General features: G+C 38.1%; 1 protein-coding gene across 1 annotated transcript; it reads left to right on the top strand.

Annotated features, from left to right (window-relative positions):
* Window positions 1-38: 38 nt before the first annotated feature.
* Window positions 39-27540, top strand: LOC108672859 (irregular chiasm C-roughest protein). The gene is made up of 13 exons (XM_047882173.1): window positions 39-246; window positions 16080-16597; window positions 16912-17024; window positions 18119-18212; window positions 18593-18725; window positions 19157-19347; window positions 20778-20906; window positions 22441-22540; window positions 22916-23095; window positions 23884-24154; window positions 25543-25701; window positions 26876-26984; window positions 27477-27540. Exons 2-13 carry the CDS (start codon window positions 16083-16085, stop codon window positions 27484-27486), a joined length of 2004 nt encoding a protein of 667 aa, XP_047738129.1. The 5' UTR covers window positions 39-246; window positions 16080-16082; the 3' UTR covers window positions 27487-27540.
* Window positions 27541-27850: the final 310 nt, after the last annotated feature.

Here is a 27850-nt window from a genome sequence, read left to right as displayed (position 1 = left end):
GCGGACCGAGCTTCAGTGTCGCTCCGACAGTTGCTGTGGATGGTCGTGTGCCGCTGTCATCCCTAGCTCACCTGTTTCCCTCTTGTCATACCTCCAGACCTTAGAACTTATTTGGGAAGCACAATAAACAAAAGGACTAAATAAACTTATGTGTTGGTGCAATGCATTGTAAAGCACTCGAGTGCGTTAATTTTGAGAAATTCTCCGTTGAAGTTTTCTAAAAAACTACTGCCTCATCTGCTAAAGGTATGTTCGGCTTTCTGCGTGCGTGTGCTATAATATAATTAGCTGGCATAACATTTTCATTCGTTACAGATCGACCTAATTCATTTTAATTATTCTGTCGATACACTTTTGCTCGCGGAATTTATGTGTATTTGTTGAGCCTTTTTTTAAAATTTATTGATGATTTGCAAATACAGTTATTCCAGAAACTGTTCTGCTCCAAAGATGTTCCTAAAAATTTCAGTGAAGCTCTTATTTATTAATTTGACAAATTTGTTACAGTGTCGCTTTAAATACCGAACGGAGAATTTAGGTCTCGTAGCAAATAGAAGCTTGCCATTGATTGAAATTGCCTGGGTTATCATGATATTATTTCATGTTTGATATTTAACTTTTTTGTCTGAAAAAATATCCATACGAAACCTCAATAGATTTAGACAGCTTAGTTAAGTATTCTTATCCGATTAAGAATAAGTCATAATTAATGGTAATTAATAATTTTTATATATTCACCCGTTTGACTTCTAACATCGGGTACCAAAGCAACTCGAGTTCCGGTTTTACCGGCATGCCGATCTGTCAACGGTCTTTGGAATGTGACTTAACTCGGGAAATATTCTCCCCAACACGTGGGACTATATCATCCTGCTGCACATTAACCCTATTTCTGAAAATATTCAAATGAGTAACACGCTTAGGTTGTATTTCATTTCTTACATCTGTATCTCTGAAATGACAAGACTGAAATGTTATTTTGCCTGTGACCTTAAGACTCATTCTATAGACGAGTTACAAGCTTGTATCTCCAGAAGCATTAGTAGCTTAATGCTTCAGTATCCGACCAATAAAAAATTCTAATTTCCCGCGGGAATTCTTTTGTCTCGCAATTTTCGTTTGTTTTTTCTCTCTATTTTTAAACGGTCCAATGCGAGCTTGAGAAGCACTTGAATATTTTGCATGCACATTTTGCTATAATTTCCTTAATATGACTGTTGAAACCTACCAGAGTCCGACTCTTATTTTACTTATTTTTACTGAACTACGTAGCCAGTATAATACAAGTACTGTGATAATGCAATTTGTTATAGTACTCGTCTTATATTACCATATTAATAAATATTACTATGCGATTACCATAATAACAAAATATTATTATAGTCTCGTATTATAGGCAATGAAAATAAAGAATAGAAATTTATATTAAAAAATATAAATATTGAAGTCCTTTTGTAGCAGAACATTGATCTGCACAGCAGAGCTAATGCATTATTATCGGACGGTAGGACAAACATGAAACTTTTTGCTGTGGCTCGAAGGTAACGACGTCTCTGAATGGCCAACATGCTTAAGCTTCTCAATTTACGTGTAGCTGTAGGAATGAGGCTCGAGTAAATAATCATGATGGGTTTTTTATTTAGTTGCTTTTCAGTGAATGCATTCCTACTCCATAATTTGTATTGTTCTGAAAAATCAACACGACGCGACCTGTCATCGTTGTGATGTCTGAATGAGTCGTCATACAGTATATGATTAATCATGATCAATAAAACAGCTTCATCTACGTAGCTTTTAAGAATAGTTGTCAAAAGTAGTTTGCAGGGCAGTCCCTAGGAGTGAGTTCTCTCATGCTCCCTGATTTCCCATGTGCGTAATCTGTAACTTTTCGATGAGCTGAGCCAATATTAGTTCAGAATGTTGGCTCCGCGAGGCGGGATATTGAAACCTTGTCTGATATCGACACTTTTTGGCCGCCCGATTGAAAGTACGGCCTTGAACAAATTTTTCTAGAATATTTAGAAATAAAATATTTCCTGCTTAGAAGCACATGCTGGTATAATCGAAAAAGTATGTAATGTAGTACGAGTATGTATTTTCATTGATTTTGTTATTATAGCAAAATATAAAAACTTTTATTTGGATATCAATCGAAATGAATTTTTCATTGTAATAAATAAATTATTTCTAAAAAACGCTTTAAAAATCATATCTTAGCGTAAATCTGAATTTGATTTGTTTCATGTTGAAAGTAAATTAAATCTCACCTGTACTTACCGTAGAGTTTTTCAAGTGTGTGAGTGAAGGTTGGAAGTTGAAATTACTAAATTCATCATGAATTTCATTGTTTATCAGTTTCAATTTTTGTATTCGTTATTAATCACTTCTTGTTCCTCGATGCAAGGATTAGGGAGCCACACTCCACCAAAAAAAAATTTTAAGCATGTCGTGACAACCCTGCCTCCATGAAATGTACATGGCTCGATACCGCTACGTCTCTGCACGGTCATAACACGTTACGTACATCACGAAAAGCTTTTGGTACTTCACCGCAGTTTGCCATCAAGTAAACATGGTGTCACGCACCCTGGCCACAATCCGGCATAGGCCCCGGGACGTGTGATGACCCAATACTGATTAGCCGCGTGGTAATCGATCGTGGCTCTACATACAACCTGCGTACCGCAGCCCTTGAACAAACAAACAAGACTTGACAGTGACTATGTTTACATTTTACATTACAGCACGGTGCAGTGACATTGTTTACATTTCAGCACGGTGCAGTGACTATGTCTACATTGCGGCACGGTGCAGTGACATTGTTTACATTGCAGCATGATGCAGTGACATTGTTTACATTGCAGCACGGTGCAGTGACATTGCTTACATTGCAGCACGGTGCAGTGACTATGTCTACATTGCAGTACGGTGCAGTGACATTGCTTACATTGCAGCACGGTGCAGTGACTATGTCTACATTGCAGTACGGTGCAGTGACATTGCTTACATTGCAGCACTATGCAGTTCCTATGTAACAGATCAGTACGTTGTCGCGAAAATGTCAACAGGTCACAATATATTGTGTGTTGCTCACATCAAGTCATGTTCACAATATTGTGTGGTGCTCACATCAAGCCGTGTTCACAATATTGTGAACATGGTTCGTGAAAATTTAATTTTATTTCATTCGTACATTGCGCATTTTACATTCCTATATTGTACATTTTTTGATTCGTACATTTCATTTTGTTTCATTCGTACAGGCCTACCATGTACACTGTATACACAATCATCAATCAAGAACCAATCATTTCACTTTTGAATAAACGTCCAGACCAGGCGGCTTTGAAAACCATTACACCAATCATTTATTAATCTTCGAAATGAATCAACAAATTTTTCTGTCAGGTCAAACCGCTTAGGTTTCAACGAAATATTATAGTATTCCGGATAGTTTTCAAAGCAATATTGATATCCGGGAAGGTATTTTTTTTCATTACCATGATTCAAATGAGCTTTCAGTGCCTCGCTCCTGATAAAATTTTCAGCCGCCGTGCGGTGAGGTTGCCAACAAACAATTTATATTAAGTGGTGCCTGGGGGGAGCGCATCAGCGGCGTCGTTCCCCTGATCATGTTGCGGTTTGAAGTTAATAAATACAAAACAAATTTATAAAAAATATAAGTGCTGAAAGAACATTTTTATTCATTTTTAGTTCAAAAGTGTGGTAGGAAAAATTTTTTCACTGTCATCAGTCACCACAAAAAAATGAAAATATGCATGTGAAAAATGCACGTGCAAGCAAGGAACTCAGAATATTTGTTGAAGACACAAATTCTTTCTTTTCGTGGTTCGGTTTAAGCTTTAGAAAACAGGACATATTTTTAGGTTACAAACAGTCAAATTCCTGTTCTTATATGTAAGAATAAAATTTGACATGATATATCATATAGAAGGAAATGAACTTCAACATAACTACGTAATTATCTTTTCGTTTAAACAAGTCCCTCTCAACAGCTCCATGTCTTGGAGTAATTCTTAGCTAGTATCGCATCAGTTTTAATTTGCTAATTTCCACCGCAAGTTTATTTCAGCATTTTCCATAATTTCAAACCTCGCCACGTCTTGGGAGGTAAATTGGTAGGCCACAATGTCGAAGCATATCACAAATCTTTATCATGTTGTAAGATAATAATTTTTAATGGTTAATATTAGGATGCAACGTTCATGTCAAAATTCAAACATCTCTAAAAAATTTGTTTATGAGCATTGACGGTAACTCTTGAATTAGTTTTCAAATTCCACTGCATTTTATCACTATCGGAATACAACATCCCCAAGCACTAACATCTCTTAGTTTCGGTAGCTCTACATTATTCGCCTCATGTACCTCCGTCCCAAGCAGCTCATTCTTTTCCAAACTAAATCCCTGACAAATACCACTAGCGAGACAGAGCTCGTCGGTAACGTTAGCCAGGCGGCTCCAGTCAGGCTGCTTGAGCAGCTTCTTATCTTGCTTATCAAGCACGGCGCTTGCCAGGCCTACCGCACTATATGTCTCCTCAGCCTCCAAAAATACGGCGCGGCTCAACGCTACAGCTGCAGCCGAGTGAGCTTAACCCTTTATCGGTCACGGGTGCTAGAAAAGCCGCCCTAGGGGGCGGATTTACAAATTTTCAATGCATTCTTTAGATCACGTTGCTCAATTTTATGTGAACTGAAAGTGTGAGAAATATAATTTGTATTTTGATTATAAAAATTGAGCAGTTAAATCAATTTACTTCCTGCGATTGATGCATTTGATGCTTTACAAAGTTTCGTAATAAATTTAAATTTAATCACTTCTGCAGGGTTTTTATTCAATACCAACGTGTATAAAAGCCATTAAAAATATAATTTTTTCTAACATTTCGGATGCAATTATTTTATTGTAATTGGTAAATACAGATCAATTTTTTCAGTAGTAATCAGATTAGATTTTACAGATAAATAATCAAAATTACTCGCGTGCCACATCATGTATCTGGCCAGCGCTTATCATTAAAGCCTCGAAGTTCGCTGCACTTCCAAGATGGAGTCTCGCTGCTCCTCAAGTTTTGGGATTAGTTCCAGCGATTAGTAATCCATCTCGAGGATTAACGGTGGCACATCCACAAGGAACTGAGACTTGCAGCACATAAATTGCACTTACTCTCAACATGCGCGTGTACGTCTCGTCTCATCCTGCGTGTAGGGTCCAAATGACGATGCAAATTTTTTGTCTTTGTCTGGGTCACTCTGACCAATTTTGGCCTAACCAACAGGCGTTAAACGCTCCGTGCAGAGAATGAATCACGATTTGAACAATGCAATCCATTCATTTTTTCCCGTGCGCAGGACAGCGCCAGGCAGCCGAGAGCAGAAGTCAGCTGATATATTATGATTCAGAAACGCAAAGGTTGATGCATGCAGCCTCACTTCAGTGACACGCGCACTCTGGTGTGCTCGTCTGAAGCTGCGTTTCAAATACGCCCTCCAATGTGCTGGATGAACGAAAATGCAATAAAAAATTTAATTCCCACTATTTTCAGCTTTGAATCTTTTTAAGCCATAGCAAAACGTATTTTTTTAGTCTCATTGCTTGCCTTATTTTAACCATCAAATAAAGCATTTCTGGAAATGCTTAAGAAATTCTTATTAAAATATTTGATAATAATATTAAAATACTATTATTAAATTATTTATTCATTTTTTGCGCCATCAAACGTCTTCTCATCATGTTAGCTGACGATATGCAATGTAAAATTGGCATAAATGCTTAGCAAAAGGCCTATTTCGCAATCATCTCACCACTTTGTCGATGTTCTCTTAAGGAAATCGATAAGAACTCAGGAATGGCGCCCATCGCCAGGATGTAAAAGACGCCCAAACTTGAGGAGTATCTGTCCAAGAGTCCTCAGGAGCGGCAGAGAAAGCGCGCCGCTCTTGAATACTTCGGTCGACGCTTCGCAATTCCAAAAGCTTTCCACCCACACGCTTTTCTATGGCTTCTCCATTAGAGCGTCCGCACCGCTCACTGATATGTTTCCTAGGAAGCCAACTAAAAGCGAGACTCAAATGAAGGTATTTCCTCCTTCCTGAATTTCAGTTCCACTAAAACCTCGTTAAATTGATGTGTTGCTCGCTTTATCCGTTTTATCGTAAACAAAATGGAGCGATTCGGTAAAAAAGAAACATTGTTTTGTGTTATTGTCCGCCTCCGCATTGATTCTCATGAAAAGATATCAGCTGGCTTCTCGTTAGATTTTCTGTTACATAAAAAACTCTCGAAATATTACCAGAAAATGCATATTGCTTCTAATGAGTTTTCTATAATAAAATCAAGAACAACATTACGAACAATGAAAGTTTTTTCTTCAATTGGAGGTTTTATGTAAAACTTCACGAAGTGCTTGCAATTTCTTTTCGATTCATGCTTCCTAAGTGTGCCGCAGTTATGAATTTTCTCCCGGAATTCAGCTTAATTCCAATTATAGCATGAACACTAGCTATTGTTTCAATCAAGTTTATTGACTTAAATCTTTTGTTAGTAGGAGTGTCCCGTTCAAGCTGCGCTATCTTGACGCATCCTATGTTAGAGCAGCAGCACCAGGCACCTCTCGGCTTGGCTCTCGTAAGCGCGCAATAAAGTCAGCGAAAATATTCGGTTCAATTAATTTAAAAGACGCGACCCTTGCAATTCTCATTCAAATTGAATAAACTGAGTTCTCTACAGTCCGGGGCTGCGGGCTTGCCTGAGAGCAACTGTCATGCGTTTATTTATACATGATTATCCATCTACAAGCTATCGGACCTGCCTTTGTTGTTTTGTTTCTTAAATATCGTGAGCAAATCACGAATCGTCCTCCTAGTGTAGCGCATAGCATATTTGCTTTTTTTACTTCACTTCATATGTACATACTGTTTACTAAATAACTAAACGCAGATTCTTGCTTCATTATTTAAACGTGAATGTGTATATTTGTTTTAGCTATTTAGTTTCGTATATCATATAAGACAAACTAAAAACCCTATGTGTAGAGCATAGCATATTTGCTTTTTTTACTTCACTTCATATGTACAAAACAGTTTACTATATAACTAAACGCAGATTCTTGCTTCATTATTTAAACGCGACTGTGTATATTTGTTTTTGCTATTTAGTTTCATATATCATACAAGACAAGCTAAAAACCCTATGTGTAGAGCATGTTGATTTTTAGCTCCACCCCAGCTCACTTGCCTCGGTTATTTCGTTGGTTTTGGCGAGCTTTACGACATGGAGTTTGCATGCACAGACAGAATTCTTCCATATTTTTACGACGTCGTTACTTGGTCTCCTGAAAAGGTAAGATTTTCTGTACCGGTCGAGAGGAAACTGCGACAGTTGAAGTATTCTCTTTATTATTTCATCACATGAATGCTTTCTTCGTTTCAAGGAATGCATCTAAAATGCACCCAAAAGTTAATTCTGTAAGCACGAACCTCGTCAGTTTTCACTATGGATAATCTCCTCCCTCTAAAGTTAGCATTGATTTAATTACAATAACCGAAATTCTCCGGCATTACATAACCTATAGCTAGTAAGTATCTATTATGTCGTTATAGAAAAAAAAAATTTCCGAATTTCCATAAAGTTGTGACGTTCAGTAACGCGTAGCAAACTGATTTCTGATTTCATTGCACGGAAAAATGAAGTAGCCGTTACAGCGGGTTGTTGATGCTAGCCCAGGCTCTGTGGCAACTAATCGATTTTTTTTTATTACAACCCATGCATTTATTGTACATTTTATAAAGTATTTCAATGCTTCCGACGATGTTAGAGCGCAACTAACATTTCATTATCCTGCCACTGCGTCCTCGGTATGGACAACCAAGCATCGATCCTGCGTGACGTCAGCATAAGCCTTCTACACACATTTCATCCTCAATATTTCGGTCATCACGCCCTGAAGTTATTTACGAGACCTGGACCCTGTTGGAACTTGCATCGATTTTGTAATGGTATGGGCAATGAGTGTTGGCGCCCACACATTTGGGAATTACGTGCTGAGCTCAGCGATTGTCCGTGCAGGTAAGTTTTGCTGCAAGAAGTTTCCTGGTCTTTGGCACGACTTCGTTTAGTGGTGAAGCGATTGCTTAGCGTGGATATATTATATGCCAGTTTTAACTTATTTAGATTATTGTCTAGAATTATGGGCAGATTATTTTGAAATTGAGCTTTGTGTTTGTATTAAAGTTCTACGAAAGAACATCTGAAAAATGTGAAAATAATACGTTCACGCTACATCGGCCCATATGAAGCAGCTAAAACGACAGGCCAGGAAAATATTCGCAATTCTCACCAGAATAAAAAATTAGGCCATCCAAATAACAATTTTTAAAGCTCGCGCTCAGCTATTGTTCTTCAACGCTAAACCAAAACTCATGATGATATAAAACCATTACAAATCCAAAGACAAATCCAGCAGATTTTCCAGAATGCTAGCCAGTACTGGAATTTTAGAGCTATTGTGAGGGTCATTTGTTAAGGTTGACTCTACAGCGGCCGGGAATGCGATAGAGTCACAAATTACGAGGCATGCCTGCCATGGCGGTGCATCAGAAATTTGTGTCGTTACATTCCGGTGATCCTACATTGCTGTGGTCGAAATATTTTTGAAGCATAATTCTGCAGACTTGTTATTAATAGCATTGATGCTCACAAATGGCGTGTGGTGCAATTTGTTAGCATCGTGCGCTCCCTACACTTGGTTAATGATTCTTTAGGTAGATTGTTTGGCATTCTTGAGGTAAGCAATAAGGTATAATAAGAAACGTCAAAGAAATAATTTTGAAAATTAAAGTTCAATACGATTTACTTCACAGAACTTTCACACAGAATTATTTTGACAAGTTGTTGATAATTTCTTGTTGAGTACATACTATAGGCACCAAGTGTAATGCGGGATATTTTTCACGATGAAGGTTTTTTTGGTGATAATTTTCAAAAAAAAACGAAAAATGTTGCGAAAATAGAAGCTGATATTGTTCAACACCTCTCATTATGTTCATCTGGATCGGGTGTACAGGAATTTTCAACTAGATAGATGAAAGCTGCAAGTTTTTTAGGGGCTATAAATAATAAAAACATATATTACATTTTCTCCCATATCATTGAATTTCTAAACATTCATTTCTCGCGTCTTGTTATTATAAAAATAATAATCAGTATATTTTCTTCCAAAACGATTCATTGTTATAACATTCGGGCGGGATTTCCTAATTACAATAATGCGATGAGGAACAAGCCCTGAACAAAAATTCAAAGATGAAACCGTTATTTGCGTTTATCGCAAGGAAACCCTCTGGGTATTGAGAAGAACGCAGGTATTTGTTGGCAATGCTTCGGTCAATTAAGCTAATCGTTGCACGTCTTCATTCATCACTAGGGTGCAAAATTGCACCCGTAATCGGTAAAATTGGAGCAATCATTCCATGCAACCTCACCAGCCGCGGCCGCATAGACACGTGACGAGCCCTGATTTTTGGGCTGATCTCAAATGGCATGAAGAACTGGACCACAGCGCACGGACCACAATGACGCACTGACATGTAGGGAACAAATAATGGACCACAACGCGCAAAGCACACTGACGCACTGACATGTAGGGTACAAATAAGGGACCACAACGTGCAGACCACGCTGACGTACTGATATGTAAGGAACAAATAAGGGACCACAACGCGCGGACCACACTGACGCACTGACATGTAGGGTACAAATAAGGGACCACAACGCGCGGACCACACTGACGTATACTGAAATGCATGGAACATATATTAGACCATAGCACGTGCATTATGCAGACGCACCGCATGCTGGCAATAGCACTGGACCACAGCAAGCCGACGTATCACATCCAGGCAATGAGTACTGGACCACAGCACATAAACGCACCGCATGCTGGAAACAGCACTGGACCACAGCACATAAACGCACCGCATGCTGGCAATGAGCACTGGACCACAGCACGCTGACGTAACACATGCGGGCAAAGAGTCCTGGACCACAGAAAATAGACGCACCGCATGCTGGAAATAGCACTGGACCACAGCACGCCGACGCACCACATGCTGGAAATAGCACTGGACCACAGCACATAAACGCACCGCATGCTGGAAATAGCACTGGACCACAGCACATAAACGTACCACATGTGGGCAATAAGTCCTGGACCCCAGCACGCCGACGCACCGCATGCGAGCAATATAGGCACTGGACAGAAACATGTGCAGCGAGCGACAGCCTCGGAAGATCTTTCACACGCGCGCCTTTATGCCGCGAGAATGCATCAGAATATTAGATTGGGTGCCAGCCTTGTACGAGTACACTTCTTTAGAGATGCAGAAACCTTTTCGTGAATTCTGAATGACTACGGAACTTTTTGGCGCTGCTGGAATAGACAACTTTTTATCAGAAGCACTCCAAAAACCGTCCACTGGAATTTGACCATACGATAAGACAGAAATCGTTTCCACGCCGCACAGATCTGTTGCATCATAAGCCTTAGCAAAAAATTTAAGAGTTTGAAATTTTTCCAGTTATTCAAAACTTAAAAACATTGATATATACGAAGGCTTGTATTTTCCGAATGTTAAATAGTTTTTATAGACGATATTCTACTTTAATGTCAACACGCAGAACAATGTTATTCCGGAAAAATTCAGCACAAAATAACATGTGAAACAAGAAAATGTTCACCTAATTTTGTGAGCGACAGCGCAGTGGCTTTACTGACGCGTTTCATGTAGCGTAAGCAATTGACGTTCAACAAGAGCCCAGTATTAACTGATCGCGTCGTGGCCAGCGCCGTTTGCTGCAAACGCTCAGTAGTTTAACAGGCTCTGAAACCCTTACAATGAGTGTTAAAGTTTTGCCGCCAGCGTTATTGGATGTCAGCACAGGTCCCTGTTTTCATTTAATCGTCTACAAACAATGCGAGGAAGCGAGTGGTGCGGGGGCTGTGAATGTAGGCTTTAGCGCCATCGCTCAGCGAGGCGTGTCGCGTGTATATTGAATAAGCAGTCGGCATTATAACTCGACCATAATAATTTGTGAGCTGCACACAGGTGGGCTTGCGTCGATAATCATTTTCCGGGCTTTAGGAAGCTTTCCGCAATAATGAAGCTATTTTAGAGGCAGACATGGATGGTAAAACGGAGCGTGTCATTGCTTGTTCCAAAATAAGTTGGATTTTTTCAATGGAGAAAACATTTTTACGCAATTTATGAAATTGGCTTTAGTGATAATTAAAAATAAAATTTAAATGGATCTTTAAATTTAATAAAATTTAAATGGATCTTTCGAATAAATGTTTGCTGAACCTAGTGGAAATAATCCAAGTCAAACAATATTGCTTCCATTGCAATAGGAGATTCATTGCTTTTTCCAGTAACGCATTTATTCAGTCTAATAATGGATAACAAATAGAACAAAAATAGTAATGGAAGCCATTTCATCAATTTAAACAATTCAAATCCATTGGTAACAGTACTGCGCATATGAAAGGCTGCATATATACTTGGTAGACAGACAGCATGTCATTCCATGGCAGAGTTGCTGCTCCATAATCAACCCAGTAAACTAATATGCCGATGGCAGCCATTTTTTGGGATTCTGATTCAATTCTAATCACAGGACAACAACTCGCTTCCAGAAGGAGAATTTTCCATTGTATCCAACACAATGGCTAAAACTGAAATAATCGGGGAATGCATATATTGTGTTATTAAATGATGGCAACTCGGCATGAAAATCGGTAGATCTTTTAAGTATAAATATTTACGTTACATTAAGACAACGTCGGCATAACATTAATACACGAACTTCTGCTTGCGTTTAGGCTAGCAACAATTTTCATATTCGTCGCAGTTTTTAATTTTCTTCATGTGAAAGCAACTAATATCATTCAATATAAAAATATACGAGACAGCAGATCTCGAGTCCTCGATATATTTTAGGATTTGATGGGACTTATACATCGCCAAATACACACTGTTAAAATATAAAGATATTTAAACAACATATTATCTCCGTATGTTTGCTGTGATCCTAATTCGCTGTTTTACAAAGAGTTTGAATTTATATTCGAAGTTATGCATGGACTCGAGCGCGGGATGAGGCACTGGTTATACTTCGATTGCCTTGGCCAGATTCAGGGGTGTTCTGATTGCCAGGAAGAGATTGCCATCAATCTCAGAATAATTGAAAATCATTGCGGGGATTGCAATATTCCGCTTTGAGTTACGTGACTGATTGCCTGACTTGAGTGAAGTAATAGAACACATGAAAGAAATATCATGTCATCTGGGATACCGTGCGAGATTGCGTCGTTGCTATTGAAATAATTCGCACAGTAGAATTGTTATATATTGTATCTGAATGAGCTAGTTTCATATCATATTCATATAGTCTAAGTTTGAAGCGGAAACCTGGATGGAAAGTATATAGGTACTATATGTGTCTTGGAAAGCTTATGATCAAGTTTTGCCATCGAGGCCTCTATTGGTAATTTATAAAAGATAACATTATCTATATCGTTATTCGCTACATATATTAAGTTTATTCTTCGATCGAACATACTATGTTCCTGTAGTAATTTGAGTTCAAGAATATAGCATGAAATTCAACCACAAAGGACATTGAGTTTTTAAATGATTTGAGTAATCGTTTATTAAGGATTATTTTGACTTCGTTTACTTCAATTCATTACTGTCATTCGACTTCCAATTATCAATTAAATTATTGAATATTCGAGTAGATGGTGTATTTTTGAGTAAATTTTGTAACGGAGCGATATTAATAATAATAATAGATTTGAATGTTTTATCTGAGATTATTTGCGCTATCTTCTTATAAAAAATTTCTCGCCACTATTTTCTCGAAAAAAAACAACAACAACCGTTCCAAAGAGTTTGTGGTCGTTGATCTCAAATGCGTTACTGAAGAAATAATTAAAAAATTTATATCCTGTTCTAATTAATTAAAAAAGTGATCAAGACTTCTAAATACTAAAAATTTACAGTTGCACATTATTTACTTCTGAATGTTAAGGCAAAAATAGATTTTGCACCACCTGCCAGCCTTATTTCTATAATTGAATCGCAAGCTTTTCTTCGCTGTGTGATGACAAAGTTAGGAACTTAGCGAGCGTGTAAACAGATTAGAACTTTATAGCTTCTCTTAAGTTCCGAACTCGAGTGAGTCGCTGCTTTGGGGGAAACATAAGTTTGGAGTTTGGGACATTAATTTGTTTGGATATTTTAAATGCATGGGGCCACCCGAAAAAGTTAGTTTAATGCGAGGTGAACGTTGGCGAGAAATGGTGAAAACCATAATGTGATGTGAGGGAAACGTTATTGTGATGTGAGGGAAACAGTGTGATTTGAGGGAAACGTTAGTGAGATGTAAGGAAAATGCTTAGTGTGAAGTAAGAGAAACGTCAGTTTGAGGTGAGGGAAACGTTGGTTTGATGTGAGGGAAACGTTGGTTTGATGTGAGGAAAGCGCTTGTTTCATGTGAGGGAAGCGCTTGTTTCATGTGAGGGAAGCGCTTGTTTCATGTGAGGGAAGCGCTTGTTTTATGTGAGGGAAACGTTCGTGTGATGTGAAGGAGACGTTAGATTGATGTGGTGACCTCGGGGGTGGCCATTAAATTGAAACATTAGTGGTATGTGTGGTAAACATGAGGGAAATCTGAATTTAGAAAATTTCATTTATTCATAATTTTTTGAAGTTTCATTTCATGAGAAGATATTTTAAGAGATCGCCGTCTCCATGCGGGTATTTATTTTTCGATCTAATTAATGAGTGGAGGATGCAAGCGTTCTGAAGAAAATGAGATTAAGGATGATGTCTTCTCTCTAATCGAATATCATCCGATAAATTACGTTTCCAACCAAAATGTTTATGCCATTTACGCACGTATTACAAATCCACTATTATCGAAAGTATATTTTAGTTTCTTGAATTTAGTCACTTAGTTTAGTTTTTCGAATTTAGTATTAAATATCCTACCGGCTTTGACAGGAACTTTTTATTCGATCAGACGAGTTTAGTTGCATGTGTCTACATCCTCAGACACAAGATTCAGCACAAGCGTTGATAAATATTTTGGAAATTCTAGGTAATGTAAGCCTAAGTAACGAAACTTTTATCTAAAAATTGGTCCGACAAGTAACCTGGTCCGGAAAGGAAGGAAAACTGCGCTCATGATAAACTCAAAACTCGAGCAACGGTCTCGCCGGATCGACAAAACTCGGTCGAACAAAGGAGCCGACAGCAAACGCCGGTCGTAGCAGCGCGAAAAGAACGAATTTGCTCGCGCGGAAGCAAAACAAGGCGTATTTTGGGCGCCTTGGAAACATCTAGGAGGAAACTGCGTGGGAAGTTATGAGGTCTCCAACCGGTGGTCCTAAAATTGACACCACGATTGTCCCACTTGTGAGGTGAATATCGAACTTTTCAATAGGTGTCAATTGAGGGTTCAGTACAAGCACAGGCTCAACAAGAAGCAAAATTGAGTTATGCATCGGCTATGCGAAATATGTCATATTCGGGCACGAGCGAATAAAAATATTTCCACAAAGCTTCACGGCCATCATTTTTCTTCATCATTTTAGCGCATTTTCTCATTTATGGAAAAAATGTCTTTTTTGTGCTTGTCATGTCCGTCCGTCTGTCTGTCCGTCTGTCCGTGACTTCACGTTTTAGTCGACGAGCAAATGCGTTCTCTGTCACTCATTGCAGTGAGTACCGAGTTATATTTTTTATTCATTTAACTGGGAATTGTGCTGTTTCTTCTTATTCGCAGAATGTAAACCGAGAGTAATTAGAAATTTTTACGCGTAAAAAGTAAACTGTTCTGAATATTTGAACATTCATTGGTCGTATATCTTCACAAATCATCCCATGAGTCCTAAGAAATTATCAGTTTGATGAAATTAAACTTATAGTTCATCGTTGTAGCCCCCGTGCCGAGCAAAATAAATTTATTGTTACCCTATTTCGACATATCTGCACTCGCGTTTTAATGAATTTCACTCTGGATGAGATTTCTTGAATAAATAAATTTTCGATGAATGACTCGTGCTTACGAGCGCTCATGAGAGTTGAAAAGTTGCGTGCGGAGAGCACATTAGCCGCACAGCAGCACCGCTATCATTTGGCAGCCGCTGCTATCTTATACGTAGCTGCTATCTTATACGTAGCTGCTATCTTATACGTAGCTGCTATCTTATACGTAGCTGCTATCTTATACGTCGCTGCCATCTTATACGTCGCTGTGAACACTATTATCCTCTGCAACATTGACTTCTAACGAGCTAAAGCCGCACTGAATTGAATAGTTTATTGTTATCAGACTCGTCAAGGAATGAACGGCTTCTCCAATTACAAAATAATTTTGTGGTCTGCAGGAATTTGTCTCGTATTGATTTATGAGGTGAATGAATTTGATCGTTCTGGGTCACATCATCATTCTAAAATAGAGGCGTTATTTACTAAAAATAAACAGTAATGCTGAGAGACTTTTGTTGAGGCAGTGAGTGAAAGCAAAAATATGTAAAACACTCATTTTTTGAGGTAAAAAATTCTTCTTTGCAAAGAATTTTATCTTGATTATTCATCTCATATATAGATCACAGGATAGAAATTTATCATATTATGATTCTCGTCTGTTTCTTGCCCAATATTTGTTGGAGTTATTCATGTTTCATTGAATAATATTTCGCTATTACCCAAGGGAGCACAAAGTTTCTCTTGCAACCGAGACTTGTGTGTTCTACAACGTTCGTATAAGAGCAGTATTATGTTGATAAGTTATTGAAGCTGCAAAGTTAGGCTATTGGAGAGAATTCCTGTATGTATCCGAAAAATAAGAAAGTTAGTTAAGAGTTTTTTTGTGTGCAGGCTATGCTGTTAATGGCGCAGTGTTGTGTTTGTGCAGGCTATGCTGTTGACGGCACATTATTGTGTTTGTGCAGGCTATGCTGTTGACGGCACATTATTGTGTTTGTGCAGGCTATGCTGTTGACGGCACAGTGTTTGCTGTGTTTGGTCGGAGGTCTGAGCAGCGCTGCAGGGCGGGACGGCTGGGTTGCTGATCAGGAAACTCAGCTGGGCTCCGACTCGTGGCCCGGCAAAGGCTGGACTCAGGTGGTCGAGCTCCAAGACACTCGTCATGCCAAGAAATGGAACAAATTGGGCAAGCTCTCATCCCCAGAAGTCTTTGGAAATGAGGAAGAGTCACCGTCCAATGGTGACAAAGTCAATAGAGTTAAAGATAAGGCAGGTGGAAGCGATGTCAATCAGATTTCTAAAGGCACCAAGGCGTTGCCTGAAAAAGATAAGGATATTGCGACCGGAGGGATCGATCGGGTAGAGAATACCCTCACTACCGTCGCAGTGAAAGACATTCTGGGTCCTGGAATGGGCGGCTCTGCCGTGCAAGGAATTGCCGATAACAGAGTGCAGAAATTTGCGACCGAGCCGGCCCCGCAAACGGCGGTGGTCGGATCAATCGTGGTGCTTCCGTGCCGGTGAGTTTGCCCGTTACTGGAATTCAATAGAGAAATTTTCTCGCATGTGCACTATCCGGTTAAGATTTTCAACGATATTCAATACGTTTAGAGTGAATTCAGTATCAAATCCTCAATTAATTTACAAATTTATCATCTCAGTTTCGAAAAATGTTCCCTATAACGATTTCGAAATCTGGTTTCATTTGGATATATTTAATCAGCTTTATTTATCAGCTTTATTTAATCAGCTTTATCAGCTCATTTCCCAAAAATTTCAATGATAATCAAAATGTTTTCAAAAACAATAAAGTTTGTTATTTTCTTATCTGCAGGGTCGTCAATAAAGTAGGCCAACTTCAGTGGACCAAAGACGGCTTCGGCCTCGGAACAGAGCGAAGTCTCTTCGGCTTCTCGAGATATTCCATGATCGGCGCCGACGATGAAGGTAATGGTTATCTTATCGATAATGACGCAGCGTGATAAGGGAACTTTGCAGAAACGAGTGTTTTTACTCTGCATGAACCGCTGCCTTTCCAAACTGTTTAGAAGTAATGTAAGCACGAACTGAGCTATTAAATTCATGCAGGAAATCAAAACATTTCAGTAACGACGACGAAGCTTCATTGAAAGGTATTATAATTTTTTCGAAATTAATGTAGTTATTTTCCAATAATTGATGCATTTCGATTAATCCATCTATTTTTTTTTTACTTAAAGATAATAGTAATCATTCACCCACGGATCTTATTTATTTATACACCGGAATTCTTTTTTGGCACGAATAAAACTGGGTGTTCCCTAAACAATACCGATGAGCAGAGCGTATTTTAAAAGATTTTTCACTGTTCCTGTTCTTGGTGTAAAATATATTCGCCAGTTCACAGAATTCGACGCCCAGATGTTCGCTGTAGAGCTCTGCGGAGGGCAGTCTGGCGGGGCTGTCCTTGATTGCAGGAAAGCTACAAAAAAAGGAAAAAATCGGCGTTTCGGTAGCTTCTTTTTACGATTTTTTCGACCAAACTTAAAAAAAAATATTTTTGTTGCTTTACTTCTATAGTGCGCTCATTGTACGAGGTTGAAACAGGAATTGTGCAATGCTACTGAGAATTTAGCTTCAAAATTAACTTTGGCATCCGATTATAATGTTGTCCATTAATTAGTACCATGAATAAAAGTTCATGATACTAATTGAAGTTGCACAGAAAAGAGCCTATCATGTTTTAAGTTTTCAAATTTTCACAAAATATAACGAATCAAAGTGATTCATTTTCTTAATTTTTATTGTTTATCATGGCTTACATTGAAAATGTTGTATATGATATCGAATTTAAAAGTGAACTATTTCTTTTTAATTCACTCGTAAAAAATCAAACAGTTCATGGTACTCTTATTGCAACTTATTTTTAACCTAATACTTCGAAAAAATCACTTGCTCCTGTTGAACCTCCCGCGCAGATTAAATCTATACGTGGAAATTTGTCGAGCACAACTACGGTGATGTCCGTTAATTTTTAAGCTCGTTCTCTTTGACAACTTTAGGCGACTTCAGCCTGCGCATTCAGCCCGTGCTGCTGGAAGACGATGGATTCTTCCAGTGCCAAGTATCGGCCAGTGACGGTGTTCCAGGCATAAGGTAAAACTCTGGTGGTAAATATCGTAATTATGTACATACAGGAGTATTAAACTATATTGCCTGACGTAACAGGAAGAAACAGCGCCTATACAGTACTCGGCACCCGATATTTGAATGTATTGCCGGTCCAGATGTGATTCTTAATGAATTTAGATTCAAATGTTGACACTATAATAGGTTCTACAGCCCTCAGAACGGAAACTGGATACCTTAAACAGCTTATTTTCTGCTATTTACGGCGTTTGCATACCTCGATAAAATTCCGTCACCATGCAATCTTGAAGAATTTAGCATGCGAATTGTATGCATGATATTGCTAACAAAAAGTCCCTAGAAGTGAACGTATAATTTTGAGCTCGTGTCTCTGTCCCGGTACGCAGGACGAAGACCGTGCATCTTCAGGTCTACGTGCCGCCAGACCCGCCCGTGATCAGACCCAAGGTCCTGGACAGCACCGCCGGTCTACTCACGACCATAGAGTGCACCAGCAAGGGAGGGAAGCCGCCGCCCGAAGTTAGTCAATAGGCGCGACTAGGCTCAATTAGGAGCAGCTGTAGTCGTCATGTGCATATGTTAGAACTTTGATTTAAAACAATTTCAATATTTATGAATAATTCAGTAACTATGAATAATTTTATGTTTTCATTATAAACAATTAACAAATGATACTAAATGATACTTGTATTCATCAGTATTAATAATAACTAATAATTTCGATAAAATAATAAATGTAATGACTAATTGAATATAAGAAAGACTGAGCAATGTTTTAACATAAATAAATTGCCACAATAATGCCGTTTTATCAGTTTAATCATCGCCTCGATGGCCATTGCATAAGACGATCTACATCAAATGACTGCTACTATACACATTATTATGTCTGCTATAAATATTCAATCAAAAATTATTACTGATCATTCCAATCAATCTCATTCCTGCAGATTCTTTGGGTGGACGAACGTCACCCACGTGAACCTCTCGGCCTCGGCGCCGAGACGACCATGAAACAAATGAGTGACAACAAGCGTGTCATCGTCACGTCGAAGCTGTCCTTTACGCCTCGCAGGACACATGACAACGCAACCATCTCCTGCCTCACCACCCACCAGGCGCTCACTTCACCGCTCTCCAGGTACGGCAATCATTTATAAGATCCAAAAATTTAGGTAACTCATAACATAAAATTTTTGACAACTTCCTATATCTTTTATGTAATTTCTTACCTAAAAATGTTAGTTACCTCCGTACAGGAAATTTTTGGTAACTTCCTATATCTTTTAGAAAACATCCTACACACTGTTAGAAAAAACAGTGAAAAAACGGTCCCACCGGCATCCTAGTGGCCGGTCGCAACGTGAAAATAAACTGTTTCGCCGTTTTTATCAGATGTTTTACGGATTTCTGGTGTTAAATTGGAATAGAAACAGTGAAACGGTGTTTCTTTTCACGTGCCGACCGGCCACTGAAACGCCGGTAATACCGTTAACGGTCATTTTTCTAACAGTGCAGATAATTTTATGTAACACCCTAAATTCTCTAGGTGATACGCTATATTCTTTAAATAACATAATATAATTTTTACGTTACCTCCCCATTATTTTTCAGGTATTACCCTATATTTTTTCGGTTGTAAAACCTCGCAATCAAAAACCTGCAAAAATTAGATAGTAAAATATTCATTCCTTCACCTGGACGTTGTAAAATATTTTCTATGGAAGTAAAGAGTCCACTCTGTAGCCCGCACGGTCCGTGCTCAGATGTTTCATATGTACGCGCGTCAACGGCTATGATTGATGAGGCTTTCGACATTTTCTGGATAGTAAAAAATGACCCAGTAAGGAGAGTCTTATAACACCATTAGGCTCCAAAAGTTTCTTTAACTCAGCTTGAAAGCATCTCTACTCAACTATCATGCAAGTTTATATCTTAGTACGCGGAAAAGTTGGTAGATACGAGTATCCTCGTAGTTTTTCTAAATGTTAGGCATTATTGTGTTAAAGTAAATGCAAAATCAACATTTATATGGCTACTTTTGTCTCAGACCCGTCAAATAAAAGCGTATTGTTGTTGGTATGCACGGGAAGTGATATTTAACTACTTTACTTCTTCAGCTGCCCTTTGATCCTTGTAAGTGCAATGATTCGACAAAATTTCCCCATTAAGGGATTTTTTCATACTAAATCGTACTTCAGTTTGTGTAATCGTAATCGTTTCATTCCTAATCGTAAAAATTATACTTTTGTTGCAAGTTATGCGCGGTTTTAACTTCCCTTAGAAGTAATACCCAACTTTACTGCTCAGTTTATCGATTTTTTTTTTCAAACACAAGCCGGTAATGATTTTCAGAGTTCGTGGTTGAAATTTCTCGTCGCATTTTGAACTGACCGAGGAAAATTATTGCAAATTACACTCCTGTAAATTGATGCACGATAATTCATCTATCATTTACTCTATGTAAATAAGAATATAATTATAAAATAATTCATCTATCATTTACTCTACTCTTTACTCTACTTACTTTACTACTCTATAACTATTTCTTCTCACCCGTGACGCGCACAGCTCAGTAAGGCTGCGCATCAGGTACGCGCCTGAGGTACAGGTCGCGGTCACGCCTGAGCGCCTGGTCGAGGCTGACGACGCGCGCCTCTCCTGCTCCGCCGTGGCCAACCCGCCCAAGCTGACGTACAGGCGAGTTCAATCATATCCTACATTAAATATAAGCTCTATACTATATTTCCGCAGGGACCAACCCGCCCAAGCTGACGTATAGGCGAGTCCATTCATTTCCTACGTTAAATTTTAGCTTTATATAATATTTCCGCAGGGAACAAGCCACCAAGCTGATGTATAGGCGAGTTCATTCATTTCCTACATTAAATATTAGCTCTATATAATATTTCCGCAGGGACAAACCCACCAAGCTGCCGTATAGGAAAGTCCACTCATTTCTCAGCTACAGCAATTTTCGAGCTATCGAATGAGCAGATCGGTACAATAGTTAAATTTTTATAAATATACAAGCAAGTGTAATTTTTAATATATTATATGATTTCCCTGAAATTAGTATAAAAAAATCTTTAATACATTTTTACGATAACTTTCATGATTAATTGTTTAATCCTATATATGCTGCGATAAAATTAAATGCTGCAATGCAAGTTTCCTGTTTTAAGGCCATTCAAACAATTTCATTTCATGTATACCATTGAAAGGGCATAGAACATTAAGGGGTCATGGCAGCCGATGAAAGAAGTATTTAAACAAGCAATAGAAAATGTATGTATCGCGAATACTTGGATAGGTAACTTAAGATAATTTTCCATTCGTTTCGTATGTTAATTGATAGAAAGGTGAACAAATATTTTCTCCTTCCATAAATATCAAGTTCAATAATAATTTGGAGAAATTTGAATTCAGTTCATAACGGTTTATATACCACATTAAATGCTCAAAAAAGCAGTGCATCAGCGGCTAATTATAATCATCAAACATGAATGACCACGCTAATCAATACTTTGGCACCTTCATCACCCATATCTACAGTAACTGAAGACAACCTATGCAATGTGATGCGTTTTGGTGATACATTTAGACAAAAAATTAGATTGATTGGTAAATTCAAATAAGCATGTACCCAGAGTTAATAGAATAAATACTGAATTAAATAATAAAACTTATTAAAATCCCGCTCAAATGTAATAATAGTTGTGGAAAATAACAAATTTCATTCAATCAATCATTTGCTTCTTAAATTTTGTAATTTATCACAATCTTCACGCAATTCGTACCAACTCAAGCACAGTATTAGGCCTCCTGTGATCTTAAAATTTGACTTTTGCTGATAGGAATAATGAAGTAACTTGTGTACGGAACAAGCGGCAAAGATTCGTACGCGTGCAGTCATATCAGTAAGATTATTAACAAAATAATTGATATTCAATCACATTAAAATTAATGTCCAAGCGCCAACGATTGAAAACCGTGTTAATGGGGAATTTTATTGCCGAGCCAGTCTCATAACTTACCAGCCGCCCTCTGTTATAAAAATTCTCATTGCAAGATATAAGTTGTATTCAAGCTACTGCATGAGCCCGAAGTCGAATGTGGTTTTTAACCATCACCTGTGAATTATGGGCTTCTAATTAATGTTACTCGATGAAATTACTTCGTCATCACAAAGTGGACCGATTTCCTTAAAATTTGTTAAAATTTGTTTGAACAGATGGTACCACAACAGGATGGTGGTGGAGAACCAAACCTCTCCAACGCTCCTACTCCACAAGATCTCGAGAGCCATGCATCAGGATACCATATCTTGCGAGGTGTGCATACACAACACCATTGTGATAAATATTTCTAATTTGCTTATATTTAAATTAATTTTAATAATTAAGCAGCTTCAAACGATTTGGAGCTTCTTTTTGATAGATGTGAAATATTTTTTATATTTAATTTTGGGTGACTTATAAGTACCTACATGTTTATTGCGTTGTAGTTCCGATATTTCAAGGGCTAAAGAAAGTTTCACATAAAATCCACTTTAATGTCATTTTTTCACTAATTTTTCTGCATAATGTGCAACCTAATTAAACTTCACCGAAATTTTAATTTTGCTTTGAGTAACACCCAGACCAACTTACTGTTTTGAAGCGCTGAGTGCCGTACGTCGAATAAAAATGTCGTTCTTCCATCTTAAGGTCTCAAATGAAGTCGGCACATCAAAGAAGACTCAAAGCTTGCTCGTCAGGTTTGGTCCCGTTTTTAAAAGTGTGCCCCAAGACGCCGCAGCTGAAATGCAAAATGAAGTTCTTCTGAAATGCGACGTTGAGTCGAACCCACCGCCCTCGATTGTATGGTTGCAGGATGGGTCGGAGAAGGTGAGGCTGGCCGATAGAAAAACCTCCCTTTTTTAATATGAATTTCCCATTACTGGAGACATGACACTGTTTTTAAATAANTTAAATTGAGTTGACTTTCATTTATTTTGCTTAGAACCTCGTTCAATAGCAGGAATTTCTTTATCTATCACTGTATATGCATGTTTACAATGGTGGAGACGCAGCCTAAGACGAGCGATGTTTTTAATATTGCTGAAGTTAACGATATCCTAAAATGTATCTCCAAACTTATTAATCTTCACAGAGCATACAATCTTTGTGTACTCCAAACTTATTAATCTTCACAGAGCATACAATCTTTGTGTACTCCAAACTTATTAATCTTCACAGAGCATACAATCTCTGAGTACTCCAAATTTTTTAATTTTCACAGAGCATACAATCTTTGAGAACTTCAACTTATTAATATTCAAGGAGCATACAATCTTTGTGTACTCCAAACTTATTAATCTTCACAGAACATACAATCTATGAGTACTCCAAATTTTTTAATTTTCACAGAGCATACAATCTTTGTGTACTCCAAACTTGTTAATCCTCACAGAACATACAATCTTTGAGTAGACCAGACGCACGGATTTAAACCCAACAAAGACCAGGGCCTATACTTTCAAAAAAAGTTAAGAGATCGTAAGTTCATTAGCCAATCATTGGCGGCCTTTCGAGCAAAATCCACCAATCATAGACAAGAAAATAGAGCGTAAGTACTTACGTTCACTTAGCCAGTTTTGAAAGTATGGGCCCTGGAATATAATTTTATGGCCCAGGTGATCGGGACGGGGCCCGAGTTGCGCGTGGTGGTCGGGCCAAGCACGACGGGGTCCTACCGCTGCGTGGCGAGTGTGCGGGACCGCGACCTGCAGTTCCCGGACCTGGTGGGGCGCATGCGGGTCCTCGTCAAGGGCCCGCCGACCATCGTCAGCGCGGGGGAGCAGCTGGGCACCCCTGGGGGGACGGTGACCCTCGAGTGCAACACCGTGTCTGTGCCCAGCCCCATCAAAGTCACCTGGACCTACAAAGGAAGAGCTATTGATATAGGTGAACAATAGTTGAATAATATACTCGTATATTGCAATGAGATTAATTCTGACCTAAATAGGAATAGCTATTGATATAGGTCAGTAATTACAGTATGTAATTTCAATATCTATTAATGGATAAAAATACTTCTCTGGTCTTCAATAAATTTTGTTTAAAAGCCAAATTCTGAAATCCTATTCTATAATCATATTATATACGTATCTGCAGTAAAGCTCAGGCTTGATGTGCGATTCGAGTAACAATCGATATCCAGCTCAGAGATTTTCCAGCTCTGGGTTCAACTTTTGCTGAATTGTATAATTATATCATAATATACTATTGGAATAAAATCAATTCTAGCCTATAAAATATAATTGCTAACCTACATTGATATAGGTAATCAGTTATACCAGCATTTTCAATTTGAATAAATTCTATATAAATTCTGACCACTGAAGGAAGAGATATTGTTCAAGTTATGGAATTTTTTCGGGATTTACAATTGCGATTTGTGTATAGATAAGTAGATCATATGGTCCATTCTATTCAAGTGCAAGACTAAATACCGCAACGGATTAAAGCTAAAAACTGATTACCATAAATTCTATAAATGGGAACATCTCCAAATGGGACCTATCGTATAGTTGAAGGATAGTATTGAAACTTTTGACAACAGTGCATTCGAAAACCATGAGCTCCATTGAACTTAATGTATACATGATACATTAAAATTAATTGTGAAGAAAGCATAAAATCTTCCGACACTACACCAATAAGTTTGTTCGCTTATTGCAAGAATAGTAGGGCCATTGATGTCATTAAGCACTCAATTAAGGTTTGACACACCTAATAAACATTTAATATTGGACGTATTAATATTCGATATTCGACGCAAAACAATTGGAAAATTCGAGTTGTTGAACTTTGAAAAACATAATATAACAAGAAGAATTTTCAGTGATAAGTATAAAACAATACGAAGGACGTCCTGTGATAAGTGTAACACAACTCGAAGATTGTATTGTGATAAATGTAATACAACACGAAGATTGTATTGTGATAAGTGTAATACAACCCGAAGATTGTATCGTGATAAGTGTAATACAACCCGAAGATTGTATCGTGATAAGTGTAATACAATATAGGAAGAATGTTCCGTGATAATTGAAATACAATACGAAGATTGTATTGTGATAGATGTAACACAATACGAAGAATCTTCTGTGATAAGTGTAATACAATAATACAATACGTGGAATTTCTTGTGATAAGTGTAATACAAGACGAAGAATGTCCCTTGATAAGTGTTATACAATACGAAAAATGTCCTGTGATAAGTGTAATACAACATGAAGATTGTATCGTGATAAGTGTAATACAATACGTAGAATTTCTTGCCTATGCAGAAGACCCTCGCTATGAGGTGAGAGAGCAACAGCGGGACGGTGGGCTGAAGACGATCCTCGTCATCCACGACGCCGACCAGACGGACTTCGGCGACTACAACTGCTCGGTGGTGAACGAGTACGGCGTCGCTAGGAAACTCATACGACTCAACGAGGAGAGTAAGTTTTATTCAAGTTATCTGGTGAGCCAGAGAGAATAATTTGGTTCATAGGAGTTATATGAGTAGGTTGTTGTAAGCGGTTTATTGATGTACTGAAATATAGTGTATTTATGAGAAGAAAGTATGTGAGGATTATTGAGATTAAATGGGTTCAAATGAGTTATGTGAGCGGGGTGTTGCAAGTGGTCTATTGCGGCACAGAAATTAAGTGGATTCAGGAGAGAGAAACGAGTGGGGTGTTGGATGCGGTCTTTTGAGGCAGAGGGATTAAATGGGTTCGTGAGAGGGCAATAGGTGGGGTGATTCAAGCGGTCTAATGAGGAAATTAAGTGCATGGATACAAGAGAGGGAAGTGAGTGGGGTGTTGGATGCGCAGTGTTGAGGCGCAGAAATTATGCGGATTCAAGAAATTCGCAGTCCACTATTTTTCATAAAAATATTGTAGAGATTCAATCCATCAGGGTACAGTCATGAGTCATATTCATTCATCGTCCTTCTGCTTCCTTTGATGGATTTTTATTATAATTTTTTATGATTAGCGTCAACTCTGAAGATAATTTTCTGCATAAGTTGAAATTTTCAATCAACTTGGTAACGTTGTCACGATGGATTTCATATAACAATATTATTTGCAATCAATTTTTTTAGAAGATGAAAATGTGTTTTCTTCATATGTTATCACGACATTAGATGAATGAGTTTAATATTTTTGTTTTTTTAATAAACACGTCAGCTATCGCCTTGTGTAATTTGTTCATACAATCAAAAATGCCATTCACATACCTTTTTATAAAATAGGGGTGATGAAGAAATATGTTTATAAAATTTATTAATCTATGCAATAAAGAAAATATTCTACCTCCATAGGTAGATCAATGACGAAATCGCTAGAAAATAAATCGATCAAATTCTATTAATTTCTCTAAATGATTTGAATGCATCATTGCTCTGCAATCAGAGCTCGGTCTACTGCTTAACAATAAAAAATTGGCGACTTGCTCACTAAATATTCAATAATAATAATAACTGACGACGTGCTCACTAAGGATCAAAACATTCCGTATGTTTACTGCCAACAGAATGTCTTACTATTTAGGTACTACCAATAGAAAATAATACTTGACGACGTGCTCACTGAGGATTGAAACATTCCGTATGTTTACTGCCAAAAGAACGTTGTGCCGCTGTTGCTGGTCATAGGGGGTGGAGGTGCACTCCTGTTCATCATTGTCGTCGCCACTTCACTTCTGCTTTGCAACAAGAAAAGCTCCAGAGAGAAAGGTAGAGTGGAATTTATTATGATACATTTTTATCTATAGGTTCGGAGAAAATGCAAACATTTTTCAAAATTTTTTCTTTAACGAAGTTTATTTATATTTTTTTTTATATTTCTGATATACATTTGTGTCGGTGGAAGTGTTGTGCATTTTAAACTTTTTACTTTCTATTTATTTCGAAAAACTTACATTCCTTTCATCGGAGAATACAAAGCCTTTCAAATCTCACCTCATAAGGAATTAAATGTGGTAAGCTATTACTTGGCGCTTCCCCCACGGTACGGTCGAAATTCCCCGGCACTTCGAACTCAAGCACAAATCATCCTATGTTGCATTGAATTTGAATTTAGATCCACACGCTGCATTTTGTTACAAATACATGATTGTGAATGTGGATTATTGCTTATATTAATTACGTTCTTTATTCGGTATTTTATATTTTACAACAACTTCTCGACAATTTCTGAAGCAATTTCTCTATTTTCCCCTCGTGAAGTGCACGATAAAGTCACCCTGGCGTCCGACACGGGAGCTCCTAACATGTACTCGGCCGCTTCGGACTCGCGGCTCGCGGACAGCATTCCGAACGCTTCAGCCTCGCTCACCAGACAGCAGGAGACAGCGCTAACGGCCCAGCCAGTCGAAGACACCTTGCTGGCCAAGAACAACGGCTTAAGAGTTACCAGGATTCGCGATGATGCGACTCTGGATCGAGAATCCATGTTTTCACAAGAAGCTTTGCACGAGGTAAGTAAAATGCGCCAATTTATATATATGTATCAAGTCCAGCGTTCGGTTAGAGTGATGGGAAATAAAATATATTTTAGTTGAAATACAGTCGAACCTATTTATTTCCTGCTACAAACATAG

The sequence above is a fragment of the Hyalella azteca genome, unplaced genomic scaffold (assembly GCF_000764305.2).
Source record: "Hyalella azteca isolate HAZT.00-mixed unplaced genomic scaffold, Hazt_2.0.2 contig9828, whole genome shotgun sequence".
Classification (NCBI taxonomy): Eukaryota; Metazoa; Arthropoda; class Malacostraca; order Amphipoda; family Hyalellidae; genus Hyalella; species Hyalella azteca.
This window is presented reverse-complemented; position numbering and strand designations above follow the sequence as displayed.